Source organism: Zeus faber (genome assembly GCF_960531495.2).
Source record: "Zeus faber genome assembly, chromosome: 14".
In the NCBI taxonomy this organism is placed as follows: Eukaryota; Metazoa; Chordata; class Actinopteri; order Zeiformes; family Zeidae; genus Zeus; species Zeus faber.
Window position 1 is genome coordinate 29373120 of NC_137200.1, and position 13460 is coordinate 29386579.

The following is a 13460-nucleotide window of genomic DNA, read 5'->3' on the forward strand; positions in this document are numbered from 1 at the left end:
GCCTTCTTCTCCGTTTCCCTTTTTTTTTTCTTTTGCTCCGAATCAAATGTTTTGTGGTCACGATTCATCTGGAGCTGGTCGGCTCACGTCCAGGATGAAAACTCTTGATAAAGTGATTTTCTGAAATGTCGACGGAGTGAATGAAGGGAAATTCACTTCCGGGAACGGAGCCGTTCTAAAGGCGGGCGTTCACTGCTGAGCTCTGTGGTGAGGATGTAGAGAGGGAGGGATAAAGTGGAGAGGGATAGGGGAGGGAGACGGGGAGGGAGGGAGACAGGGAGGGAGGGAGACGGGGAGAGGAACACGCTTCATCTTTGCGGGTTTTTCTTTCTCTTTTTTTTAGTTTTTTCTTCTTTTTTTTTTTTTTGGACTTGACTTCCCCAGACTGAAGCAGCCGCTGAGGGAGACATGATGGACCAAGCCATAAATGGACTCTGGCATATTTTCTCACAGTCCCCCTTGTGTTGTCTCCATGGCCCCTGGAAGATTACAGTTCTGACCGCCTCTTAACCACCTCCTTCCCCATCCCGTCGGAGCGGCTCCTCACCGTCACCGATGTCAGAACCGGCCCCTCACCGCCAGGAGCCCACCAGTCTGCCATGGAGGACAAGACCACAGCGAAATGAGTTTCGGTGACGAGGATGTGGCATGGAGCGCCTCTTCCTATTCCGCGGGGCTTTACGGAGGGGCCGAGGCTCCCACCGCGGTCTGGAACTCCTCGGACCTCGGCACGGGGGTGGCGCCCGGCTCCAACTGGACGTACTCCAACCGGACGTACTCCAACCGCACGGCGCCCGTGGACCTCGGCCGGGCCGTGCCGGTGGGCATCGTGCTGGGTTCCTTCATCGCCTTCGCCATTGTGGGCAACATCATGGTGATCCTCTCCGTGGTGTGCAACCGCCACCTGCGCATCCCCACCAACTACTTTGTCATCAACCTGGCCATCGCGGACCTGCTGCTGGCCACCATGGTGCTGCCAGTGTCGGCCACGCTCGAGGTGCTGGACTACTGGGTGTTCGGCAGGATTTTCTGCGACATCTGGGCCGCCCTGGACGTGCTGTGCTGCACAGCGTCCATCATGTCCCTGTGCGTCATTTCCATCGACCGGTACTTCGGCGTCCGCTACCCGCTCCAGTATCCTGCCAAGGTCACCAAGAAGCGGGCGCTGCTGGCCATGTTAGTGGTCTGGGTGCTGGCCACGATTATCTCCATCTGCCCGCTGTTCGGCTGGAAGCAGCCCCCATCACAGGTACTACCAAATGTAAAAATCTATACTATATTCTATACTATATTCTACATTTTTCCATACTGAAAGTATTTTGAACTATGGAAAGTGCATTTATTTCTATCCATTTGCTACTTGAGTACTTTTTTTCTACTTCGTATTTGCTTCATTTACTACTCGTGAGTCGGGAGTCACTCTGGCAAACTCCAGACAGACACGCAGCCGTTCGCTGGGTCAAATCTCTGGACTCACTGATTCGGAGCCTTTCATCGCCACTGACATTGACCCTGTGTATTCTTTTGACCATTTAAAAACTTTGAAATAACAGTTTTCAAATTTCAGAAAGCTATGGCATAACAGGACATATACAGTACACACACACACACATGCACGCGCACACACACACACACACACACACACACACACACACACACACACACACACACACACACACACACACACACACACTGCACAGTCCTGTTGCTGGGGGAGCAGTGTGCAGGGTGACGCTCGGTGGCAGCAGAGCGCTTGAATTCTGACGACAGCACTGTCCCCATTGGGGAGCTGAGCCGTGTCAAAATTAACCTTAAAACCTATTCCGGCTGCAGATATTCCTCTATCTCATTCGCATTTGTATGATTTATTATTTTTAACATTATAACGTAGGGGGGGGCGAAGCTGCAGCTTTATTCGCCTTTAAGTTTCCCAGATGCAGTAACCTCTACCCAACGTTATTGTGTGATCATTTTCAACCTGTTCTCTCTGCCCCATGGAGAGTGAACTTTCTCCACCCGCTCTTTATTTTATTAAAAAATAAAAATATGTTATCATTTTTTTTTTTTTTTAATCGATAAAATCTATTTAATAGCAATGTCCGTGGCTACCTATTAAAAAGTCTCTGTGTCTGTGCTTGGTGCGACAACATCGCAGCATCGTGTTCCGTTGACATTGTTATCTTATGTTTCATATCACAATCCAAATCATATCCACGACAAATCACGGGTTCAAAGCTTTTTGCACTCAACAGCAGGAAGCAGCTCAATCGGCCAAATTTAAAGCCTTGTGCAGCAACGAGCGGGTTTCAGGATTCACAAAGCCAAGTAATGTCACTTCAACTAGTTGAATTCTGTTTAATGGAGTGAGACCAGTAACACACTTGTATCATCACGATGTACGCAGCATTTCAATAATTGCGCACTTAAAGTTCTGCCATTTGCAGCCATTTGCAGCCACCATCTAGTCTGAGTTAAGGCCTCTTTCCTGCTTATCCCCAGCCTGTGCGGAGATATTTTGATTGATGGCGGCCATGTTTTTTGACCAATTTGGTCATTTATAATAGAATTGTATCTCGCCTCTCATCCTGCAACCGCGTACATTAAATTTGGTGTTGATACAGTCACAATCCAAAAAGCCTCTGGGACCATCAAAGTCTACATGTTGGATTTTTTTTGCTAATTTGCATAATGTGGAAAACAGTACTGTGAATAGGCTTTTTTTTTATTTTTTACTTTATCAACACCAAATTTGGTAAACAGCATTGTGGCATTGAGACACATTTCTATCATAAAGCAAGATTGATCTAAAAACATGGACCTAAACCAAATTTTACCATGTACCATTACCATTTACCAAACTTTTACCATGTATGTCCTGCAACGTGACTAAGTAAGACCTTACGATTCACTCAGTAAGTAAGCTGAAACTGTAATGTAACAGGAAGTATTGTTTGTTTCCATGGTATTACAATGTTCTTACCATATCCTTTCGAATAGAACATTCCATTGTCCATGCAATTAAAATGAGCTTGTACCATTGTACCTTCCGGCTGTCAAGTTATGTCCGTGTGAAACTTTGCTGAAACTTCACTAAACAGCTTCCTAACTCTACCTGACTTTGAATGACTGATTCTGGATTGTTCGCACTGTGATATCCTTATCATTTTTTGGCTTTGACCCTTGCCTGAACTTTTTTCAGGAATTTGGAATGCAGACTTTGGCTTGGCTAGCGCTCCGCTAGTGCTAGTTAGCCTGTTAGCTTAGCATATTGCTAGCTATGCCGGCATCGATGCCTACCTCCTCGGACTGTGAGAACCGTCTGTGCCCGGTCGACAGACTGAGCACTCTAGAAAAGTTGGTATTTAAAGACATCCACAGCCTGCATGATGATGTGATGAAAAAGAATGAACTGTTTGTATGTCTGACCTCCATCGCCAGCGCTCATGGTAGAAGTCCACTGGACGTGTTGGCACAGCGTATGGGAACGTGTGGTTTTCCACCGGCTCCAACGGCTACGTTGTGAAGCATCCCAGACGTGTCAGTGTTGTCGTAGAGACAGGAGGAATCATGAAAGGTCTTGGCGTTTTCACGGCCCTCCGGCACAGAGACACAGACGACGGGGGGTTGTAAACACCAGTTTATTGTAGAGAGTTCACCAGCTGGAATTAGCCTAGGAGCAGATAGAACATGTCATGACAGGGCTCCTATCCTGAGTGTACGTGGGAATGGGGGTTTTAACCCGTTGCTCGTTAGACCAACCAAGCAACCAAGCGACCAAGCAACAGGTATGCAGCCACCCTGACCCAATCACATAGATCCAGGTCAGGTGTGGCTGCTCAACAGACCATCCCCACACCACATACCCCCGACACCAAACTTAGGCCAGGGAATCTACTTGGCCGAAGGCTACCCCCCCCCCCCCCCCCCCCGCCCCCCGCCCCCATCAAGCAGAGAACAGAAAAATAAACTACAGACACTGACATACGGTTCCTTTACCTAGAACTACAAACTCTGACATACAGTTCCTATACCTAGAACTACAGACTCTGACATAGCGTTCCTATACCTAAAATGCTCCAAACACTGGACTCTGAAACAGGGTTTCCATACCTGAAACAGACAAATGTCCAAACATTTTTTTAGCTGGTCCCCTGGAACACGACAGTCAACCGGCTTCCTTCCCCCAGAGCAATGATGCAGACTCCCCTCCTCTCTTCTGGAGCGTGGGACTTCTAGCTGCTGTGTTGCCTGGTGAAAGCGTGTCCGGTCTTGGCTGTCGCGGGGGCTGCTTGGAGGGGTGGCCTGGCTGCTGGGCTGCTGGGCTGCTGGATGGTTGCGGCGATGGCTGATGTAGTGGAGAAGCTAGCGGCCAATATTGTGATGCAGGAGTTTGTTCGGTGTTGGTGATGTTGGACCACTGTTGGACCACAGCTTTTGATATTGTTTACCACCATATCTTGGTTGCGAGACTTGAACAGTGGGTGATGGGGGACTTGGTCGGTACTTCAGTGGTTCTCCTCCTACCTCTCTGATTGGAGTTTTGCAGTTTCTGTTGGCAGCCTCGCCTCCTCATCGGAAACTCTGTATTGTGGTGTGCCCCAATGTTCAGTCGTTGGTCCCTTGTATATGCTTCCCCTTGGACAGTTAATAAGGCACTATGAAGGTATCTCCTATCATTGCTATGTAGTTGATATTAACTCTCTCTTTTAAACCACCAGAACATAGCTACATTGTCAGTTTTAAATAACTGCCTAAATGCTATAAAAAACTGGATGACAGATCATTTTTTTACAGCTAAATGCAGACAAAACAGCTATCCTTATCGCGGCCCCTCCTGGTGTTGTCTCTAGGATTGGGGATGGTCTTGGGTCTCTTACCTCGTCAGTTAAATCCTCTTTAAGATACTGTATAGAGGTGTCAGTATGGGCCAGGCTTTGACTCTGGACCAGCGTGCTGAGAAACATTGCAAAGCTCAGGCCCATTGTGTTTCAAGTGGACATGGAAATGTTTGGAAATGAAATTCATGCCTTAATATCATTCCGTCTTGACTACTGCAACTACCTTTTCCCCAGCCTCGGCAAATCATCCCTGGTTTGTCTACAAGTAGTCCAAAATGCTGCTGCTAAACTCTTGACCAGGTCCTCCAAAAGGTCTCATGTGACACCAATTTTCAGATTTTCAGATATTTTAAAGATCTACTGCAGCCTTATGTCACCAGAAGGTCTCTCAGGTCCTCTGATCCCGGTTTGCTGGTTGTTCCACCATCAAGATTTAAAACTAAAGGAGTGCTTTTGAGGTTGTGGCGCCGACTGTACTGTGGACACAGTGAACACTTTTAAAAAGCAGCTCAAGACCCATTGCTTTAATTGTTTAATTAAATAATTTAATTAATTTCTTGCCTTTGTGTAATTTGTCTATTTCTATTTTATTTCTGTTTTATTGTGTTTTGTGTGTGTATGAACAGTATGTTTGTATGTATGTTTATCCATCTGTGAAGCACTTTGTGACATTCCTGATGTTGAAAGGTGCTGACACAAATAAAGATACTTACTTAAATGTATGATTGTGTGTGTGTGTGTGTGTGTGTGTGTGTGTGTGTGTGTGTGTGTGTGTGTGTGTGTGTGTGTGTGTGTGTGTGTGTGTGTGTGTGTGTGTTAGCAATGACCATAGCCTTATTCCTAATAAAATAAATCAACACATGAGGGCGCATTGAAACTAGAATGGAAATCTGATGGCCTGCCATAATAAAAATGATTCGTACACTGAGATCAAAATGTTCCATAGTCTGTGCTAGGTCCATTTTTCTGACACGTATAACTTTAATGCTATTCAATTAGGAGACAACCAAAAAGCAAAAGTTATCAGAATTTGTGGGCTATGGCAACAGTCATCAAGGAATTGAAAACCGGCAAGCTACATATAAATGATATATAATTGTGAGCCATCTTTTTCCAAATGATGGAAGTTACCTCTTTTTCCAAATGCTGTGGGGTTTTTCTTCATCTTCCCCCCATCAGAGGGGGAGTTTGACTCAGAGTCAGATGGCGAAGAGCCTCAAGAATCCATAAACCTCCCTTAGTGGGACCCTTAAACAGAGTAATACAAATCGTAAATATGCAAAATAACAAGTAACTAGTTGAGACTGTGGAAAAAGCCTTCCATGTTGCCTTTGGCAGGGACAGTCTGGATGCCTTTTCAAGTTGTTGAGGGGCCGGTCTTCACTGGGTTGAGGGCTTTCTCCCTTAGGAAATCCCACTCCTCTTTCAGAAGCCGGTTCTCCTATTTGAGAAGCCGCCTCTCCTCTTTTAGAAATGTATAATGCTCCCGGAACTTATCCTAAAATAGGGGATGGTAGCTCAGGAGGTAGAGCTGGTGGTCTAGTGATCCAAAGGTTGCTGGTTGGATCCCAGGCTCCTCCTGCTAGCATGCTGTAGTGTCCTTGAGCAAGACACTTAACCCCTAATTGCTCCTGATGGCTGCATCCGTCAGTGTTTGAACAATTGTAAGTCGCTTTGGATAAAAGCGTCTGATCAATGACTAAATGTAAATGATCCTTGGTTGGAGAAGTGGCTTACCGTTGAATCTATAAGAACTATAAAAATACAAACAGAAATGTATTTCATACTTATATATTATATTATTATATATATTCTATCATATTATTTCAAATTCCCCTGTTTCCTCCTAATTTGGTGGTCAGTCATAACCTGTTCTATTTCAATTACACAGCTAACCTTTGTAGCAACACAGCCCCGCAGGCCAGCAGTAAGAAGGAGGGTGGCCTGCCATTTTCTGGCACCTCACCTCAAGTCCCACCTGTAATTCTGCCGCCATGCAAGGTCTCTGTACATACAACAAAGAGCTCCCTACCATGGTAAGATAAATACAGTAAATAGCCGAAATATTTTAATTCACTCTGCAGTCTATTCATTACCTGGTGATGTTACAACGGCTTAACTAAACAGAACTTATATTGATTACAGCTGAGTTATGAAAGAGGGTTATAATTAACTAAACCACTTTCTTTGCCAAGAGAGCAAAGAGACGGGGAGATGGAAAGGAGAGGTGATGTTGCAAATTAAGACTATTACAACAGCAGTGATGACAAATATATAAATGATTGACATTATATATATATATATATATACACACACAACACACACACACACACACACACACACACACACACACACACACACACACACACACACACACACACACACACACACACACACACACACACACACACACACACACACACATATATATATATATATGTTAGGACCTTGTGGATTTACTACCTCTTAATCATGACTTTCATGCTGAATTTGAGGAATACTTTGAGGGCCTTGAAAATCCATTTACTTATACATTGAATACATATATATACAATAAAAGCAAAATTAAGTGAGAAGTGGGCGATTACGGGCTATTTCCATGTAGTGTAAAGGCATCTGACAGAGACAATGTCCGGATTTTCCGGACATTATTGTCCGGAGTGCATGTGTGAAAGCAGCTCTAGTGTGCTGAACTCCCTTGTGGCCTGTAGATGTGAGAATTATTGGGAACAGATTCCTTTGGTAGACATGAAGTTTACCATACACAGAACTTAGCATGAACAATTGACCATCTGTTTGGATGTTTCACCTAAGCCGGAAGTCTGAAAGGAACCAAGCTGCTCCTGAAACCCTCCTTTAGGAACAGCATCTCTTTTGTTCACATGAGCAGCCATGTGTTTTTCTTATTTTGTGCCCAGCTGTTGTTTCCGGTGTTTTTCACTAGCTATCTCACTTCCGTTCTATGGCTTCTGTGAACAATGGGAGTCCCTCCCGTCTGAGAGCCCGTTTATTTTATATATTTATTTATTTTGTAAATTAATACAAGACAGAATAAAAGGATGATCTAAGGCATTTGTTAAATATGTGCCAGAAATGTCGTACTTTGGTAATCACATTAAGACCCAAGCGTGGTGAGACTTTGGATGTTGGGTTTGTCACACATTAGTCACGCGTGAGGATGTACAAATTACATTTTTGAACAGAGCAGAAATATTTATTGTTTCATATTATATCAATTTCAGTTTCAAAATGTACACAAATTAAATTGAAATATATGTGTCTGTACAGAATTGTGTAATTATTTATTAACAATACTATTTCATTAGTAGGGTGTTGTTTTTCTTATTAAAAAAAAAAATGATTTTTTTGCATTATTCAAGGTATTCTGGAAATGATAAGGTGTAGTATAATTACATTGAATAATTGAAGTGATATATGTGCACACATACCAATCATAAGTCAAAACATTGCTAAATTAGGCTGAAGTATAGAAGCCAGAAGTGGTAGTGAATGAAGAGCCGTTTGGCCGGCTCTCATTGCTGAGCTGAGCTCAATGATCTGACTCCCTAGTGCCGCGTCACGCACGGCAACTGAACTTATCAGATCAGATACTGTATAATAAAAGATGCTTTTAAAGTAAATCCAAGAGTTGTCTGTTAGAACTACTATTCATGTGCTACTCCGAGGTAGGATTTTTTTTACTCCTGGTCCAACTTAAATTCTTCTCTCTCATTCTCTTTCACTCTTTGAACAAAACTAATAAACATTCCTTATCCGTTTCCCGCAGGATGACACGGTGTGCCGCATCACGGAGGAGCCCTCCTACACCCTCTTCTCCTCACTGTTCTCCTTCTACATCCCCCTAGTCGTGATCCTGGCCATGTACTGCCAGGTCTACGTCGTGGCCAAGCGCACCACCTTGAACCTGGAGGCCGGCATGATGAAGGAGGGGCAGGATGACTCCAACGGGTTGACACTCAGGATTCATTGCAGGAACCAGCAGATCCAGGAGCTATGTGCCACGGGGAGCGGGAAGCCGGGAGGAGGAGGAACGCTGGGGGGCCTCGGGGGGGCCCTGACAGTGAAGTTCCTGAAGTTCTCACAGGAGAAAAAGGCAGCCAAGACGCTGGGTGTGGTCGTAGGCATGTTTATCCTGTGCTGGCTGCCCTTCTTCCTGGCACTGCCCATCGGTGAGTCCTGGGAGTGGGATGATATGGGGGAGTGTTGTGCATTAATATTGTTTTGACAATATACAAGTATCAGAATAACCAAAGACCAAATAAAAAATGAACTAAATTAGAATAAACAATCAAGCTGTTGATTGATGAGAAATAGTCAACAGGCAAGTTACTTTCCTGCTATTTCCTACAGAACTCTGAGAGCAACTCTGAATTGAGTGATGAATGTGATTGACTTCAGTTAGATTCCTTAAATGGTAAATGGAGTGCATTCATATGGCGCTTTTCCAATCATACGACTCAAAGCGCTTTACAGTGTATGTCTCACATTCACCTATTCACACACACATTCATTCATTGATGGTGGGTGCCGACGTGCAGGGCTAGGGGTTCAGCGTCTCGCTCAAGGACACTTCGACTTGCTACGAGGAGGAGACGGGGATCAAACCAGGAACCCTCTGATAACGGGATGACCCGCTCTACCTCTAGTACCTCTAGCCACGGCTGCCATGTTAAAATGGCATCGTGAGAACATAAGCAGATATTGTGATATGATATATTGATGTTGTGCAATGTTCCATTTGATTGCGATTCATGCTTGTGGCAGTTTCAGGGCCCTCCGGCACAGAGATGCAGACGATGGGGTTAAGAAAACACAGTATATTGTAGAGGGTGGGCTAGGTGGAATAAGCCCGGGAGCAGATGGACACGTGTCATGACAAGGGCTCCTCTCCTGAGTGTATGGGGGGATGGGGGTTTTACCTGTTTCTCATTAGATCAACCAACGAACAACTAGTATGCCTCCACTCTGATCCTGGGCCACAATTACCTTGACCCACGTCAGGTGTGGCTGCTTAAACCACACCATCCCCAGACCACAATGCCGAACAATGTTTTGGTAGACAATTACATCTCTGGCTGTGCCTACAGATTTCACTAAATCGAAAATGTTGGCTTTGTGAAAAACTGCGTGTTGTTGACACTGTGGTATCATATCAAGTGCAAGCATGATGATTAGAACGGGTGCAGTGGGGTTGCTTCCTGGAGCTGCTGAAATGTCACCTCCCACTCCTGCTGACTCTCACCAGGCACCAGTTAAGTTTTATTAAGGAAGATTATTCTCTCTCTGCTCCTGCAACGCTGGCCATGGAGCAGTAAATACGAGGAGCTTTTGCTGCGTGTCTTATGGATCAGGCCACCTCACCTGTAGTTGAAATTTCATTCTCTGCGGGGAAGAGGGATGGTGGTCTGTGAACATGTATTGATGTAAAGCATCAGCACTTAAAAGTATTAATGCTACTGCATTAAGACCTTGTCCTTCAAGACATGTTGGATCGATTATTTTTCTCATTATTTCTAGAGTTTGAAGCTATAAGTATAAGCTATATGTAAGTGTGTGTGTGTGTGTGTGTGTGTGTGTGTGTGTGTGTGTGTGTGTGTGTGTGTGTGTGTGTGTGTGTGTGTGTGTGTGTGTGTGTGTCTATGGGATAGATTTTATATTTTTAACCTTGGCTGTCAGCGGGCTGGGCATACAACACTGAGTATTTGCATGCCATTGCATCCAAGAGAGAGTTAATCTGTCAGTATGAGATAAGATTCTCAACCTGCAATGACAATCTTGCACTGAGTAAAATGAAGGGAAAAAGAATGAAGATGGCGAGGACCAGAGATGTGGGCACATGCCTGAAACAAAGCTTAGCTTGTGACTGAAATTGAGGTCTGACTCCCTTCTTTCCACCGATCTGCAGATCTCAGTGTCTAAAGGCAGGAGTTACAAACAAAGGCTTGAATGGGTATTAGTTAGTCTGACACCAAGCAAACATAGGCGCAGGGTGGATATCATCAAAATAACAACAGAACTGGAGCTGGCAATCCATCTTTCGCACAAAAAAATATAAGTAGTAGCAGTGCTTGTGTTTGTATAATTGTTGTTGTAAGTACAAATTCATTTTTGAGTACATCTATAGATGGGATTATGACTGACCCACTCGACTTACTAAACTTAATCCTCTTGCCTCCTTGGGAGCACGGGGTATCCACCATGATGGATCTTCACCCCAGTCTCTTCTGTGCAGCGGCCTTTGCTTCCTGATAGGCGTCTCCGTCTTATTTAGCTGGTGTGGAGCACCAAGAGATGATTCAATGTTTCTATTCCCTGAAGCTATGAATCCATTTCAAGACAGAAAGCTTCTTGAATAGCTCACACAGGTGATCATATCTCTAAAATAATTATTTGACTAAAACAAACCTTTTTGCCACGTGGATGCCTTTCAACGCTGGAGCAAAATCCTTTGAATACAGTTACAAAACCGTGGGGGTAGAATATCACCTTACAAGTCCATGTTTAGAGGGAGCATACTCAGGTTCAGCTCTTCCCTGGTTCCTAACAGCTACCACCCGGTCAGCGGATTTAAGAGTTTGTGCAGTTATCTCAGCTTGAGTGCATTATTCAGTCCTGCCGACTAGAGAAGTCTTAGTTTGGTTATCCAAAGAGCTATCCCATAATCTTCCCTCTGAAGTTCTGCCTGACTCCGATTGTCCACCTTATCGTGAAGTAGTGGCACGTTCACTTCCCAAAAAGGCAAACCACATGTTTTTTGTCAAAATGACCACAATAGAATTTTGCTGGATTTGTATTTAATATATATTTTTTAATCTCCAAGTCCAATGAATAGACTTTAATTCGTGAACTACCTAAAATGCTGCTGAAACAAAGAACTCAAGAAAGAGAATGACTGAGTTAGTGCTGGACGATATGGCCAAAAATGTTATCATGATGAGATACCTCATGCCATTTGATAACGATATTTATCACAATATACTGTATATTGTGGCAGTTTTGCCTGCCACATGACACCTGAGTGGCATTTTCAGGGTCCTCAGGCACAGAGACACAGATGATGGGTGTAGAAGACACACAAACCGTCTGCTTTGGGTGGGACCTAAAATATCCCCCCAAAAAAACAAACGCCAAACCTTCGATGTATGTGGCCCTCATTTGTCAGTGATACATCATCTTTCTCTTTCTCCTCCGAGTTGCTAATTTTGGTCAGCTTTAGCTATTCTTTTATCTTTTATGAATTAACAGATCTGCGGAAGATATTATCAAAACGATCGTTGTCGTTTTATTAGCCAGCACTAGTCTTGAGTACATTTTGAGACACATGCAGGCCCCACAGGACCTTGAAGGGATCGTTGAATAACACACAGTGCGGGGACAACAGGAGAGATAGGCATCAGGCCCTTTTAACCTGCTAGGACATTACCACGATACACAAGGCCACACATAGTACAGGGACAATTTGGTCACAACATACGAACTGATACACATGGTAGAGTTACAGTCCCACAGTATATCCTGGCAGCTAGAACAGGTGTCCATGGATGGCATACGAGAGCAGACAATGATTAGGGCTACTAGGTACATAAGGTTACTGTACTTACGGTTACTTCACAAAAGAGTATATGTACATATTTTTGTATGATATGTACATCAATATGTCCATGAAGTGTAAAAAGTGTAAAGAATATTTGACATCACTATTTGCATTGGAGGCCATCGAACGCCAGTTATTGTTATCTCGCATGAGAAAACTTTTAACGTCAGTTCTGGCCTGTCTAATAAAGCACGCAAAGCCTTGGTAAACAAACTAACGTCCTTCGTGGTCTGAGAATGATTTCAAGATAATGCAGGCAACTTGAGAGAGGTTTGGCTTCAGCCTGAGGATTATACGTTGCAGCTTGACCAACAAACCTAAGAGAAGAATAACAAAACAACAGACAAGTTCTTAGACCGTCGGGATAGAATCCAGACGCCAACCTTGTAAGGTTCCCCAATGGCGGCAGTAACAAACTGTCTGATATCTCAAATATTTCATTGACAACCTTCTACAAAAATGGAAATACAGGATCCACATTAACAGCTAAAATAGATTTTCCTCACAGGAAATGTTCGATCAGAACAAAGATAGCAGTTATTGGGAGATGAAGCGTCAGTGATGATGAAAAAAATAACCGGGGTCATCCCTCCTGTTTGGATTTATTATGGTGCTTAGCTTACCTTCTAAGGTGTTGCATGAATCCAAACCAAACCAGGATATAGCCCATGCTAACCCCTAGATTTTCTCCTTCTCAATAATTGAATTCTCTATTGAGGCGATCGCCTGTTTTATCCCTGTTTTAGCTGATCAGGTGAGCGTAATCTTCACCCAATGAGGTCAATTTACAAAGCGCTCAGTAAGAAGGACTCAGTTCAACTGTGGATTGTTAAGAGTCAAAATCATACCGTACACCCCTGCTGGAAGTTTGGTTGCAAAAAACTCTTTCATTCCCCCAAATAAAAAGTCCCATCGATGTAGGGTACGTTGGACATGTGGACCCTCAAACATGTGCTTCATTGGTCTTTAAGACCACTCTTGAATTGAAATTGAGAGAGTTTACTCAG

General features: G+C 44.0%; 1 protein-coding gene across 1 annotated transcript in view; it reads left to right on the forward strand.

Moving 5' to 3' along the window:
- Positions 1-311: 311 nt before the first annotated feature.
- Positions 312-13460, forward strand: part of LOC307240267 (alpha-1A adrenergic receptor-like) — a 30007-nt gene continuing 16858 nt past the window's right edge. The window contains exons 1-2 of the mRNA XM_080013994.1: positions 312-1249; positions 8626-9028. Of these exons, the coding sequence (XP_079870120.1) occupies positions 623-1249; positions 8626-9028 (1030 nt within the window). The 5' untranslated portion in view covers positions 312-622. The remainder of the gene's footprint in view (positions 1250-8625; positions 9029-13460) is intronic.